This window comes from Lytechinus pictus, chromosome 8, assembly GCF_037042905.1.
Source record: "Lytechinus pictus isolate F3 Inbred chromosome 8, Lp3.0, whole genome shotgun sequence".
NCBI classification, from domain to species: Eukaryota; Metazoa; Echinodermata; class Echinoidea; order Temnopleuroida; family Toxopneustidae; genus Lytechinus; species Lytechinus pictus.
In genome coordinates, this window is record NC_087252.1 from 34,438,741 (window position 1) to 34,454,964 (window position 16,224).

Below are 16,224 nucleotides of genomic sequence, written 5' to 3' on the forward strand. Positions count from 1 at the left end.
TCAGTTTTTATACATGTACGCCCGTCCTATGGGACGTATTATGGTATATGCTCGGTGTTTGTCTGCCAGTCTGCTAACTTTTCCTTCTAAACGCGATAACTTCAGTTTAACTTAACCTAAGCTCGTATAATTTGGTATATATATATATATGATACTAGCATGGATCCCAGGAAGCCAATTGATTTTGAGGTCAGAAGGTCAAGGTCGCACTGACATGTTTTCATCTTACCCTTCTGCAGTCATTGTAAATGTGCTCACTTCATTTCATCTTAACCCAAGCTCATATAATTTGGTGTGTATGATACTAGCATAGATCCCAGGAATTCTATGGATTTTGAGGTCAGAAGGTCAAAGGTGAAGTTGCCACCTTCCACTTTTTGTCTCGCCCACCAGAGGTGAAGGCGAGACTTAGGGATCCAAATGTCGTCCGGCGTCCGTCCGTCACAAACCTGTAATGATACATAACTCCACAACCGTAAGTCGATTTTCAACCAAACTTGGATGGTAAATGGACTTGGGAGACCTGCATGTTATGCTGCAGTCTGAGGTCACATGGTAAGGTCAAAGGTCATTTTCAGGTCAACGTTAAAGTTTACATGCAAGACTCTTATGACACCTAACTCCGCAACCGTAAGTCGCTTTTCAACCAAACTTGGATGATAGATGGACTTGGGGGACCTGCATGTTATGCTGCAGTCGGAGGTCACATGGTAAGGTCAAAGGTCATTTTCAGGTCAACGTTAAAGTTTACATGCAAGACTCTCTTATGACACCTAACTCCGCAACCGTAAGTCACTTTTCAACCAAACTTGGATGGTAGATGGACTTGGGGGACCTGCATGTTATGCTGCAGTTGGAGGTCACATGGTTAGGTCAAAGGTCATTTTGAGGTCAACGTTAAAGTTTACATGCAAGACCCTCTTATGACACCTAACTCCGCAACCGTAAGTTACTTTTCAACAAAACTTGGATGGTAGATGTACTTAGGCAACCTGCATGTTATGCTGCAGTCGGAGGTCACATGGTAAGGTCAAAGGTCATTTTCAGGTCAAAATTAAATTTTACGTGAAAGGCTCTTATGACAAGTGTTACTCCATCCCAGTCATTTCACAATGAAGTTTCGATATAATTCTCTTGCGTGCCCTCGCAAATCATGATATTTCTGGTTATTTTCATAAGTGGGCGAGACCAAAAATTGCTTTTGCCTTGTCTTGCTTGAGCAATAACCCCATTTTCCATGTTACAGGTGGGCATATTATGTGCTCTCAACAGTCTTGTTGATTGCTTGTGAATATAGGTGGTATTCTTATAGCTGTGGTTTAGATAACCTAGACCAGACTTTATATGGAGTACTGCAGTCAATCATTCCATCTTGTGAAAAAAGGTTGGGAAAAAACTTGTGATTTTTATGAAGCAGATGAAGATTTGATGACTATCATGAATTTCACTTAAATACTTAATAGGACTGTACATTATATTGGCATGCCTATTAACCTTGGCGGGGGGGGGGGGCTCAGAGGCCCCCCTAAACTATTCACACAGTATTTTTCGCTATGCGAAATAATTTGAACGAGCCACTCACTGACTTTTTAGCTCATCCGGCCCGAAGGGCCAAATGAGCTTGTGGCGTGGCATCTGTGGTCAGTTCACAATTTCAAAATGCTTCTTCGTCGCCATTTCAAGTCCGATTTCAATTCTGTTTGCTTTATATAATAGCACTGGGTGGGGGATTCAAAACTTCTACACAGAATTTTGAAATTCATTAAATATGCTGATTTATGCATATTAAATATGCTGATTTTTAAAAATTCACATAAAATGCTTCTTCTTTATTTGTTGACCGATTTTGATTTTTTTTCCTCCATCTGGTAGAGCTTCATGAGGTTCACCAAATGTCTACACAGAATTTTGAAATTTTGACCAGAACAATTTTTATGCTAATTTATGCAAAATTAATTTATGCATATTTTTAAAAATTCACATAAAATGCTTCTTCTTTAATTGTTGACTGATTTTGATTTTTTTTCTTCCATCTGGTAGAACTTAATGAGATTCACCCAACTTCTACACAGAATTTTGAAATTTTGAAAGTTTTTTCTTCTTCATTTGTTGATCAATTTCAATTTTGTTTGCTTTATATGATAGCTAGAGGTGGTGATACAGAATTTCAACACAGAATTTTGAATCTCATTAAATATGCTAATTCATTCATATATTTTCAAAACTCACAAAAATTACCTATTTATTTGTTGAATGATTTTGATTATTTTTGTTCCATCTGAGAGCTACATGAGGTTCACCAAGGTTCTACACAGAAGTTAAGAAATTTTGACTGGAAAATTATTTATGCTTAATTTATATGAAATTTATTCATAGATCACAAAATTTCAATTCTATATCCTCAATTTATGTCACCAATATAATTCACTACAGTGTCAACTGGGCTGAAATTAAAATTGTGTAAACTTTTGTTGCGAGATGCCAGATGAGCTCCACATCATTGATGTGCTAGTTACTTTAAAGTCTTGCACTTTTTTCGAGACCAAATTTGCGGAGGCCTGGGTACGCCGTTCTGAAACTACGCATTATTTTGTGAGTGCATGTCAGACCAAAAATTGCTCAAAAGCATGATTTTGTGTACAAAGTTAATGCAAATTGTGTTTTCAGCCATAGATGATTGTTTTTAGTTTTGCTGGTGTAAATGGATTAATTATATGCTATTTATGATCTCAAAAGAGTCCCTTACAAAGTTCATTGAAAAACAATGAAAAACAAAAGGTTAAAAAGATAACGAAAATACATAAGATATTGCAAAAAAGCAGTATAATACATGAGATATAAATCTGATGTCACAACTCTTTTAATGTACTTTTGCTAAGAAAACTACAAAGAGTTTCTACACCAAAAATTACAACATTTGAAGCTTTATTTAGGGAGTTAGGGGAAAAAGTATGATTTTGCATACTAATTACCCATAGATTGTCATAATCAATTAATAGAAATTGGCATGAAATAAATTGATATAGAATTTCAACCTGCGTGCCAATTTTCGGCGAAATCTTGCAATCTACCGCCGAGATCTCAGGGGGAGGGGGTGCCTCCCAAGTCATATGATCTCCCAAAACACCCTGCCTAGATAGGGTTAAGAAGGAAGACCAAACCTAGCGTTGTTTTCATGAGTGTAATAAAATTCTTGTTTAGTGTTGAGGTTTGATTACCACCCTTTATGTTTATGACAACCAGGTACTACTTCAAGGATTGACATGTCCTCAGAGTGCACTGGGAAAGATCTATCACAAGAGCAGAGCAGCATCAAAGACTATAGCAAGGATTCTCAAGGAGTATATAGACCTCACTTACCAGCATCCATAGAAAACTCATGTGACCTTGGAGAGGAGAGGTCACAAAGATGTTTGAGAGGATCAAATGATCTTGCTTGTCATGTCAGTGTAGACCACAGAAGCAGTTCTTTGTCTTGTTGCAAGTTTTCTTCCAATCTTAAAGACATTGCTCAAAAGCAGAGTCATGCACAAAGTGAAAGTAAAAAAGGATTTGATGAAAATGCTCATGAGCAAATAGATAACACAGGTGATGTTTCTAACAACATTTGTAAAGGCAATGTTTCAAATAGTACAGTACATTCAAAATCATTGTGTAATGAACAGACGTCTCTTAACAGGCCCCATGTGTGCTCTCAGTGTGGGAAAAAGTTTCAGAAAATATTGAGTCTGAAACTCCATATGTATACACATACAGGTAAAAAGCCTTTTGAATGTTCTTTATGTCCAAAATCCTTTCATCGTATGAAGCAACTTGTAAGGCATTCATCAGAACAACATGGGAATGAGGTGATTGAATGTAGAAAGAAGATTGCTTCTGGAAATAAAGACATTGCTCACAAAGAAAAGTTTGTCACAAATTACATGCAATCACATGACCGAGGTCACAACAAATCACTTGAAACAAATCAAAAGCAAATACATAAAGCAGATCAGGAAAAGATTGATACAACAGATGAGTGGGAACAACAGGGTAATGTTCACCAGGAAATGCATAGCCAAAGTTATGATATATTAAGCCAACTGGGAAATACAGAAAGTTCAAAGAGCAGGAGTAAAGGGCTTTCCTTAAAATCAAGATCACATGAAATTCCTAAGCCCTATAGTTGCTCTGAATGTGGGAAAAAGTTCAGAAATACCAGTCATCGTAAAGAACATATGTACACACATACTGGTAAAAAACCTTTTGAATGTTCTTTATGTTCAAAATCCTTTAGCCGAAAGAGGAACCTTGTGAATCATTCATTAAGTATTCATGGGGTATTAACTGTTGATCAAGTGTTTCATGGAGTAACTGCTGATCAAGTGTCTCTTGGGGTAACTGTTGGTCAAGATTCTCATGGGGTAGCCGTTGATCAAGTGTCTCTTGGGGTAACTGTTGATCAGGTGTCTCTTGGGGTAACTGTTGATCAGGTGTCTCTTGGGGTAACTGTTGATCAGGTGTCTCATGGGGTAACTGTTGATCAAGTGTCTCATGAGGTAGCTGTTGATCAAGTGTCTCATGGGGTAACTGCTGATCGAGTGTCTAACAGTGGAAACAAGTCTTCTGAGGATCAAACTGAAATTCTTGCTCACAAGCAAGCAATTAGTAAAGGGCTGTCCTTAAAATCTAAATCATATGAATTTCCTAAGCACATATCTACAAGGCCTTATGCTTGCACTCAGTGTGAGAAAAGGTTTAAGAGGAATGATCATCTTAAAGAACATATGGATACCCATACTGGTAAAAAGCCTTTTTTGTGCTGTATATGTCAACAATCTTTTGCTCGTAAGAGGGCCTTTGTAAGTCATTCTTTAAGGGTTCACGGGTTTATTAATAATCAATTGTCTGAACAGGGATACAAGTTTTTTTCCAAACCTAAAGTCTTGGTTTACAAACTATCATTTGAGGATTGTCTTGAGCAAATTAATAGCCCTGGTGACAAGTCTAGATCACTTGAAATTCCTAAGCCCTATAGTTGCTCTCAATGTGAGAGAAAGTTCAGACAGGCCAATCATCTTAAAGAACATATGTACACACATACTGGTAAAAATCCTTTTGAATGTTCTTTATGTCCAAAATCCTTTAGACGAAGGACCGACCATGTAAATCGTTCATTAAGACATCATGGTGTAATTGTTAATCAAGAGACTCATGGGGTAACTGTTGATCAAGTCTCATATGGGGTAACTGTTGATCAAAATTCTTATGGGGTAACTGTTGATCAAGTATCGCATGGGGTAATGGTTGAGCAAGTGTCTAATGTTGTAATTGTTGATCAAGAGACTCCTGGGGTAACTGCTGATCGAAAGACTCATGGGGTGACTGTTGATCAAGTGTCTAATGGAGTAACTGCTGATCGAGAGACTCATGGGGTGACTGTTGATCAAGTGTCTCATGGAGTAACTACTGATGAGGAGTCGTGTGGGTTAACTGCTGATCAAGTGTCTCATAGGGTAACTGCTGATCAAGTATCTCATGGGGTAAATGTTGATCAAGAGTCTTGTGGGGTAACTGTTGATCAAGTGTCTCATGGAGTAACTACTGATGAAGAGTCTTGTGGGGTAAGTGCTGGTCAAGAGACTCATAGGGTAACTGTTGATCAAGTGTCTCTTGGGGTAGCTGTTGATCAAGTGTCTCATGGGGTAACTGTTGATCAAGAGACTCATGGGGTAACTGTTGATCAAGAGAATCCTGGGGTAACTGCTGATCAAGAGACTCATGGGGTAACTGTTGATCAAGAGACTCATGGGGTAACTGTTGATCAGGAGACTCCTGGGGTAACTGCTGATCGAGTGTCTAATAGTGGAAACAAGTTTTCTGAGTATCAAACTGAAATTCTTGCTCAAAAGAAACCAATTAGTAAAGGAATCTCTCTAAAATCTAGATCACATGAAATTCCTAAGCCTTATGGTTGCTCTGTATGTGGGAAAAAATTCAGAAAGACCAGTCATCGTAAAGAACATATGTACACACATACTGGTAAAAAGCCTTTTGAATGTTCTTTATGTTCAAAATCCTTTAGCCGAAAGAGGAACCTTGTGAATCATTCATTAAGTATTCATGGAGTAACTGTTGATCAAGTGTCTCGTGGAGTAACTGTTGATCAAGTGTCTCATGGGGTAACTGCTGATCAAGTGTCTCATGGTGTAACTGTTGATCAAGTGTCTAACAGTGGAAACGAGTCTTCCGAGGATCAACCTGAAATCCTAGCTCACAAAAAAACAATTAGCAAAGGGCTGTCCTTAAAATCTAGATCATATGAAATTCCTAAGCACATATCTACTAGGCCCTATGCTTGCACTCAGTGTGAGAAAAGGTTTAAGAGGAATGATCATCTAAAAGAACATATGTACACACATACTGGTAAAAGGCCTTTTGAATGTTCTTTATGTCCAAAATCCTTTAGACGAAGGACGGAGCTTGGGAGTCATTTATTAAGAGATCATGGGGTAGCTGCTGATCAAGTGTCTCGTGAGGTAACTGTTGATCAAGAGTCTAACAGTGAAAAGCAACCAATTGATTCCAATCAAAAAGACACGTCTGACCAGGATAACATGCAAATCAGCCATGGCAAAGATTGTACAGATCATAACCTATCAGTACATACAAACAATGATACCCTCAATTATGTATGTTCATGTGGAGAAAGTTTTCATTCAGTTGAACAACTCACTGTCCACACAAAGACTGTTGGGGGAGGGGAACCCATGAAATGTCCAAATTGCGATGAGGTGTTTTGTGAAAGGTCTTCTTACATTTGCCATATACTTATGCACTTAGAAAAGAAACAGAAATGCCCTGAATGTGAACAGACCTTTCGATGGAGCTATGAATTAACAGCACACATGAAATCACACCTTACTAAAAGTAAAGAAAACAAGACTCTCCCAACTGAATTTCGAAGAGGCAAAAAATTAATTAAGGCAGGCTCCTCCAAAAAAGATCGTAAATATGGGACATATGTATGCTCTCAGTGTAATAAGCGTTTTAGAAAGTCATCATGCCTGAGAGAACACATAGCTTATTTCCATACAGGGGAAAAATATTTGTCTTGCTCTAAATGTTCATCGACTTTTGTTAAACGGAAATCACTAATCTGGCATTCTGCAAAACACCATGGGGTTGTCCTTGATCAGATCTGTGAATGTGGAAAGGGGTTTTCTTCCAAAGCAGAAGTCATTGCTCACATTACCACACATGGCACAGTTTATGATCAAGGGAATTCTAATGAGGAAGAGTCCAACAAGGTGTTTCACAACTCTGATTCTAATATGAGCCTGGTTGAAACACAAACAAGTTTTAAAGAGCCTCAGTTGAGCAAAGAAATCAGTGAGAAGACCAGATCAATTGCCATGACTAAGGATTTGTTTGATGACTATGATGATGATCAGATGAGCATCAGTTCAGAACTTAATGGAAGGGGTACAAAGAGTGATGAATCTAGCAGTGCATTGACTGTAGTAGAAACTCAGAGAGAAAATGGTCAAGAATCAAGTCTAGAGGAGCTTAGTGATCAAACTGTTGATGAAAGACTTTGTTCCTGTTCTGAATGCCAACAACATTTTCCTGGCAAACTCTCGCTTTTGCAACACTTGATGAGATGTCATGAGGATGTTTTGAACAAAGTTTGTGAGTGTGGTGAGAGGTTTGCCAGTGAGGAAGCTCTCTACAGTCACCAGAGAGAACTGTTAAAATGTAATAAGTGCCCTATCTGTAAGAAAACATTTGAAGGTCAATGTTTGTATGAGCTTCATATGGAAATACATGCAGAGCTGCAATACAAGTGTACTGAATGTGAAGACAAATTTGCCTTTGAGAATCAATTAATCAACCATCTTCAATTTCATACGGGTGGAAAACCATTTGCTTGTTCCATGTGCAAGGCAAGCTTTTCCCAAGACAGTAGCCTTGCTGAACATTTGCAAATGCACAAGAAAGAGAATCTCTATGAATGTGTAAAGTGTGGAATACTATTTGTGAATGAAAATGAAATTTGCAAGCATGAACGAAAAGTGCACAAACATTGTTGGTGTCCCGTGTGTGATAAACATTTTCATACAAGTAATCAGTATGAGGAACACATGCAAATGCACGAAGAAGACCCAATCTTTGAGTGTTTGAAATGTCGTAAACAATATCCTAACATAAAGAGCCTTAAGAGACATGCAGCCTGCCATGATGAAAGGAAGATTTTGAAATGCTTGACATGTGACAAACTCTTTACAAGAGAAAACCTTAGAAAACATGTGAAATGGCATCGCTCAATTAGACCTCATAAATGCATCCAATGTGGAAAGGGTTACATTGATAGGCATGAGCTTAAGAAGCACATTATAAGAGTCCACACGAAAAGGACTCCAGCTGTCCATCTGTGTCACATATGTGGAAGAGCTTGTGTTTCAGAAGCACGGTTGTTGATTCATGTAGAATCGGTCCACAAAAAGCAGGAATTTCACACATGTCCTGACTGTGGGTACAGCGTTGCTTCCAAACAGCTCCTATCACAACACCTTTACATATGCAGGGGTGGCAAGCCATACAAGTGCACCATATGCCAAGATCTATTTAGTGATAAGTACGAGTTAAATCGGCACATTAAAAGGCATGCTGGTAAAAAACAATGTCATGTATGCAAGCGGCAGTTCAAATCAATATATGATGTTAATCTTCATGTGCGGAGGGTGCATACGGGTGAAAGACCGTTTCAATGCTCCCACTGCCAAGCTAGGTTTCTTGGAACAAGTGAACTTAGAGCTCATATGAGGTGGCACTATGGTGTGAAGCGTTTCAAGTGCCCATTATGTAGAAAAGCATTTATAACAACCACTAGTCGCAATAGGCACTTAAAAAAGGTACATAAGGAAGTCAACTATCTGATGTGTGATAAATGTGGACAAAGGTTTTCAGGATTTGACGAGATATTGAATCACAGGAAACGTCTGTATAAAGAAACCCCCCATCTATGTGTTGTTTGTGAAAACAGATATCAGACAATCTGTGAATTGACTGTACATTTGAAAACCCATTCAAACATGGAACAATGAAATCTTAATCATTGTTGCCTCGCCTGCATAGCGAGACTATAGGTGCCACTTTTTTTGTCGGCAGCACCATCAACACTGAAATCTTAACCAAGATTATGTTTTTATAAAATGTCATCATAACTTGAGAAGTATTATGGACCTAGTTCATGAAACTTGGACATAAGGGTAATCACGTATTACTGAATGTCATGCCTGAGTTTCAGATTACTTGACCAAGGTCAAAGGTCATCTCGGGTCATTGAACCTAGAGCATGTTGAAGGAATCTATATTGAAATCTTAACCAAGGGTTTTTTGTCTCACCTGCATAGCAGAGTGAGAGTGGATAGGCGCTGCTTTTCCAGCATCAACATCAAATATTAACCGAAGGTTAAGTTTTTGAAATTACAGCGTAACTTAGAAAGTGTATGGACCTAGTTCATGAAACTTGGCCATAAGGTTAATGAAGTATTGCTGGACATCCATCCTGCGCGAGTTTCAGGTCACATGACTAAGGTCAAAGCTCATTTAGGGTTGATGAACTTAGACCATGTTGGGAGAATCAATATAAAAATCTTAACCTCTTAGAAGGTTAAGTTTTTGAAATGTCATCATAATTTCGAAAGTATATGGACCTAGTAGTAGTTCATGAAACTTGGCCATAAGGGTAATCAAATATTGGCAAACATCCTTCGTGAGTTTCAAGTCACATGACCAAAGTCAAAGGTCATTTAGGGTCAATGAACTTTGGCCAAGTTGGGGGTATTTGTTGAATTACCATCATAACTTTTAAAATTTATAGAGCTGATTCAAATAACTTGGTAAGAGTAATCAAGTATCACTGAACATCCTGTGCAAGTTTCAGGTCACATGACTAAGGTCAAAGGACATTTAGGGTCAACAAACTAGTAATGTTGGGTATTTGTTGAATTAGTTTTACAACTTTGAAAGGATATGTATCTATTCTGTGAAACTTTTTAGATGAAAGAGCAATCAAGTATCCCTGAATATCCTATGTGAATTCCAGGTTATATGACCAAGGTCATTTAGGGTCTATGAGCAATGGCAGTGTTAGGGGTTTTTCAATGGCATCATGACTTAGTAAGTTTATGGATCTAGTTTATGAAATGTAGACATAAGGGTAATCAAGTGTGAATGATTGTTTTGCACATGTCTTAGGTCACATGATTATGTCAAAGGCCATTTTGGGTCAATGGACATTGTATTTTATTATACGGTAATATGAATGTTTTCTTTTGTGAATGATTATTTGATAGAGCTCTGTTTTCAAAGTCATCACTGCTGCTATATCAATTGCGTAATGCAGGCGAGACTGCTAGAAGTGTTCCACTTGTTTCAAGAGTGAAATAGTACTTAATCAATCACACCTAATCAATATTAATGATCTTTAGGCAGTCTCTCAGAAATTAGCGAAAGACTCGGAGATCCATCTAAGATCATTGAAAGTCCAAAGATTTCTGAAGATCATGAAATACCTCTAATGTACCAATAAAACACACTTGACTTTAGGTCACTGTATTACTAGTTCAAGGCAATGATACCGTAATCAATCTGTCTTTCAGGGGTTTTCAGAACCTTTCCACAGATATAATAATAGTAATAAGCAGTTCTTAGATACACGTACACGTAATACCATGGAAATAATCTCTATGCGTGTAGAATTATTTTCTATAGGGCTAATACATGTGCTTCTTAAAAAAGGTAGGTTATATCACAAGATTTGAATCTGTTGAAATCTGTTATTGATCTTATGAGGTAGATATAACAAAGTTCAGTTGTCTTAGAGACTGTTAAATTGATACCTTGCCAATTTTGACCCTTTTATTGGTCTTTCAAGGGTCTCCATTCTATGGAAATGGAGCCAAATTGTTCAGGGTACAGCCTCCATACCAGAGAAAGGAACCCTTTAGAAGATTAAGTGCTAGTGCTGAAAGATTAAAAAATGGCAAGATATCTGAGCATCTCCGAGATCACTAAACTTTAAATATATGTGTCATGCCTCTGGTGATCTTTCAGCGATCCAATGAATGTCTTTCACTGATGTCTAAATGATTTACTGCACTGCAGCCTTTTAGTGATCTCTGAAAAAAATTGAAATACAATTCAATTCAATTCAATTCAATTATGGCAGACCCAAATGTAACCTTTGGTAGGTGGATTTGATAATTTCATGGTGTTGTATAGTTGGACACATTTTTATTGTTACAAATATTTGTTGTTTGCATAGTCTGCTAAAGATAATAAACACAGAGGTTGTTTGGATTTTTATTAAGTTATAGATGAGTTGTCTTTACAAAGAAAAAAAAAACAGATAGAATACAAGCCTAAAAGTTTCCTCAAATTTGAATACCTATGGCTGTATTTCAAATGCGTCTGTGTCGGTGAATAGCATATATGTTATTCTTCCCTGGAAAATAGTTTGTTATGAATGTTACTCTAAGGCTTGGTCCCACTGCACTTACGGATGCAAAGAGGATGTAAAACTTAAAACTATCTTACCAGCCATTGGAAAACGTTATGTATCCGTTGTGTACTCTTTGCAAGCATGTTTCATACGCTCTTTATCCAATCCATCAAGCATCCATGATCCACTGTGGTTTAATTGTTCGCACATTTTGTCAATTTTCTTGATGAAGCCACCCCGAAATTTTGCTTGTCTGCTGTATCGGTTACGAATACGTTTTGTGTCCGTCGGCCAGTGGGACCAGGCCTATATTTCTTTGATGTATAAAACACTCTATGTATATTATAATGTTACACGTACGTCAAGAATGTAAAAAAAAATGTTTTTTGCAATTTGTGTAAATTGATGGTAAAAAGTTATGTCTTTGACTCTGCTTGTTAACTGTCTTGAGATCAGATTTGTACAGTGTTTTACAGCGTCAAATGAATACATATAATCATTCATATGATGCAGTGAAATTTTGGTGTTTCACTGAGCAGAAGGAAGGAAGACTCCCACAGCATGAATCACATAGTGCAGTATATGAACACACTGTGATACACAGTGTCACAATGTGAAAAGACTGTGAACACACTGAACATACTGTGACACACTGTACTTCATATATGAGTGAGATTATTGAATAAAAATGTGAGAAAATTAAGCCACGTTATATCAGTATAGCAGCTCTGAATTTATGGAGATTAGTTTGAAATATCACTACATACATTTATAAGAAAACAGTTGAATATCTTGGACCATAGATATATGTTTGTTTTAGCCAAAATTAGCCTAGCATTTAACTTGCATCATCATTCAACTTGTCAGCTTAGGTAAGATTGACCAATGTACAGCTAACAGTATATACTTGTTTAAAAAAAAAGTTTTGTTATGCTGTATTGTTATCGTGTTTTATTTGCCCCATTGCAGAAATCCTTGCCTCATGAATAAACTCATATTTTTTAAACATTGAAATGCACAAACTAGTATATGCATTTGTTTGTTGTTGTTTTTTATGTTTTAGTCTTAACTCTTGGTGGGGGCTGAACATGCATATTTTTTTAAGAATTAATTTATTATTTTATATGAAAATATTTATATCTAAATAAATAGATTAAAATTCACAGAGCAAAATGCTGAAATTTCATCAAAATCGGAGAACAAATAACGAAGTTATTGAATTCTAAATTTTATCAATATTCTGTGAAAACAGTTACATGCACATCGTCATGAATATTCATTAGGTGGGCTGATGATGTCACATCCCCTCTTTCCTCATTCTTGTGTTATTACATGAAATCATAAATGTTTGATTATTTCATGTGTGAATGATGTGTCTCCATTTATGGCATTATCATGAAATAAGTTGCTGCAATAAATAACGAATGCACTCAATCAGTTGTCAGTCCGATTGTTTCGGTTCTTGGTAGAACATTTTTGAATAAACCTTATTTCATATAATAACATACAAAAGAACAAGTGGGGATATGACATCATCAGCCCACCTAATGAATATTCATTAAGACATGCCTAGAACTGTTTCACCGGAATAATGCAAATTTTAAAATTCAATAACTTCGTTATTTGATTTTGATCAAATATAAAGCGTTTTTGCTTTGTGAATTTTACTCTATTTATTGAGATATAAATGTCTCCAGCCTGGACCATCCCTTTAATTGTTGAATTGCATCAATTATGGAAATCAACTTGCAAGATATTAATTATGGTATATTTCATGAAGTACTACAAAAAGAAAGACAAAATGAGTGAGCTGTAGAGAGAAAGCTGTAGGAATACAATATAACATGATAGAGTTGAGAGAGGGGCGGATAGAGGGGGAGAGAATAGAGGACTTAAACTTTTATTTGAATACATAAGATATTATGTATAGTACAAGCTCAGCATTAGTTAAAGAACAAGTTCAGCCCAGCAAAAAGTCCGTATGAAAGTGAAGAGAAAATCCAATAAGCACAATGCTGAAAAACTACATCAAAATTGGACGTAAAATAAGAAAGTTATGACATTTTCAAGTTTCGCCCAATTTCACATCCTGGGCCCCTTTGCAAAAAAGTTACTATTATGGTATCTTTGCTATCCAATGGTATCTTGATTCTGATTGGCTGTTGATCATCGCTATCGTGGTAGTTACCATATTGGAGGCAAAGTTACCATAATAGTAACTTTTATGCAACGGCATTACTGAATTATTTTTAACAGAATTATTTTTCCCACCGAGTTCTGGACCGACATATGAATATTCATGACTTGCGTCTTCGGATTGAGAGTACGCATGCGCGTGGACTTGGCCTCGACCAGTGCCGATCGTAAGCATTCACGTTGCTCAGAATGAATTAGCATCGTCAAATTACCGGTACCCTTACATAGTTACATAGGCCTTATAGGCTTAGATCTATATATACATCCAATTCTTAAACACTTATCAAACTAGCTGCCATTAATGGCAAGACATGTGCTAGCTAGGGTAGGGCTAGCTTAGGCTAGCGCATTAACTTTACCTCAAATCTGGGCCTGTCTAATGCCTAATACTAATAGGAATAGCCGACTAATGCCATGGTTAACTTCGAACTTGTTAATTCCGAACTTTACGTTTGATTAGGTTTGGACCAATATTAGCTTATTTACCATGGTTTAATATGTCTAGTCCGTATACAGAACAAGTCCACGCGCATGCGTACTCTCAATCCGAAGACGCAAGTCATGAATATTCATATGTCGGTCCAGAACTCGGTGGGAAAAATAATTTCGCGCCCAGGTCAGTATGCAAATGAGGGGATCGATGATGTCACCCACTCTACTTATTGAATGAAATATTCAAATTTTCTCCTCATGGTCCTGTGAAACGAAAGTTTTATTCCTCCCTAAACATGTGGTATTACCATTGTTTTAACATTCTATAGTTCAGTCAAGTTTGTCGATTGTCAGTCAAATCTGTAAAAATTGAAATATTGTATAATTCAAAAAATAAAAAACGAAAGAAATGGTGAGGGTGAAATCATTGACTCTTTCATTTTCATGTCGCTGAGATGTGGATAAAACTGTTATGTGAAAAATAAGCGGGAAAAAATGTCATCTTTCTTATTTCGCATTCAAATCAAGATTTTGTTGCGGTGAATTTTATTTAATGAGAGATAATTTTAAAAAAATCTGAAATGTGTGTAAAAACAAATAGTGAGTCGCCCACAAATAGGCCATTTCTAAACATGTTTGCCAATTTGAGGATCCCCATAGAAAGTAAAAAGAGCAGGCAAAGAAAAGAGAGGAAAGGGAAGAGGAGAGAAAAAAAGGGGAGGGGGGATAGAAGAGAGAAATAAAGAGAAGGAAGTGGGTATTAAAGGAGGGAGAAAAGATAAAAGGAGGGATCAGGGGGGATGAAAAAGAAAGGAAAGAAAAAGAAGTGACAGGGGAGAGGGAAGAAAGAGAGAGAGAAAAAAAAGGGGAAGGGGAGAGCAGGGGCGGATCCAATCTTCACCAATTGGGGGCCCGGACATTTTTTCAGCAATATTTTTTATTTTTGTTTGTTTCTTTGGAGGGGTAGTCCTAATAGTCACTTCACAGCTTTATTCTTAAAAATCATCATAAATATATTATAATATATAATAAATAATATAGGATTTGTATAGTGCACGTATCCACCTTGCTAGGTGCTCAAGGCGCTCCTATATTACCCCGGCTTAGCTAGTCTAAACCGATTCTGGTGCGCACAGTTTTTTTAGGAATTATTTCCTGCCGGTACCCATTTACCTCACCTGGGTCCAGTGCAGCACAGTGTGGATAAATTTCTTGCCGAAGGAAAACACGCCATGGCTAGGATTCGAACCCACGACCCTCTGTTTGAAAGGCGAGTGTCAGAACCACTAGACCATAAGCACTAGCGTACCTACGGGGGGGCAGGGGGGCACTCTGCCCCCCCTGACGAGCCACAACCCATACAAAAGACATGTACCTGCCCCCCCCCCCTGACGAGCTTAAAAGACCTTTTTTGCCCCCCCCCCCCCTTTTTTTGTCAATTTTTTTTGTGGTACGAAAACCTTTATTATTTTATTGAAGACCTTTTTTTTTTTTTTTTTTTTTTGCTTGTCACTTTTTTTTCTGGTACGAAAACCTTTATTTTTTTTTATTGAAGACCTTTTTTTTTTTTTTTTTTTTTTTTTTTTGGTTGTCAAATTTTTTGGCGGCCGATTTTGCCCCCCCTGTGGAAAATCCTAGGTACGCCACTGATCATAAGCCTTATTTAAATAGTGCGAGCGCGAAGCTGAACAGATTATGTATGCAAATAATGCAACTAAAATAACTACTGCGAACGCGAAGCTCGAGCAAAAACTTTTGTTATACGTTTTGATCTGATCGAAAAGTGATCTGTTAAGGACTGCTTTCAGTTATGCATGAAGACGTTACATAGTTTAACAATCAAATAATGCAAGCGCAAAGAGCGAGCTGAATTTTTTTTTACATTTCTACTACACTTTTTGTCATCGTGAACACAGGATAGGTATATATACAGTGTGTATCAAAAAAAAGTTTACACTTTAAAAAAGCACTGGGTATTTAAAAATATACAACATGTGGGTAATTTTTTTCACATATAATCTTGGGTTTGGGTCTTATAATCTATCCAATGAATGTAAAAAATTGACAGAATGTTACACTTGAGTGAGCACTGTCCATTTTTGTAAAGG

At 37.1% G+C, this 16,224-nt stretch overlaps 1 protein-coding gene across 1 annotated transcript; it reads left to right on the forward strand.

The window, feature by feature from the left end:
• The first annotated feature begins 1,854 nt into the window (after positions 1-1,854).
• Positions 1,855-12,502, forward strand: LOC129266109 (zinc finger protein Xfin-like). The gene has a single exon (XM_064103965.1). It carries the CDS (start codon positions 3,264-3,266, stop codon positions 9,084-9,086), a length of 5,823 nt encoding a protein of 1,940 aa, XP_063960035.1. The 5' UTR covers positions 1,855-3,263; the 3' UTR covers positions 9,087-12,502.
• The last annotated feature ends 3,722 nt before the right edge of the window (positions 12,503-16,224 follow it).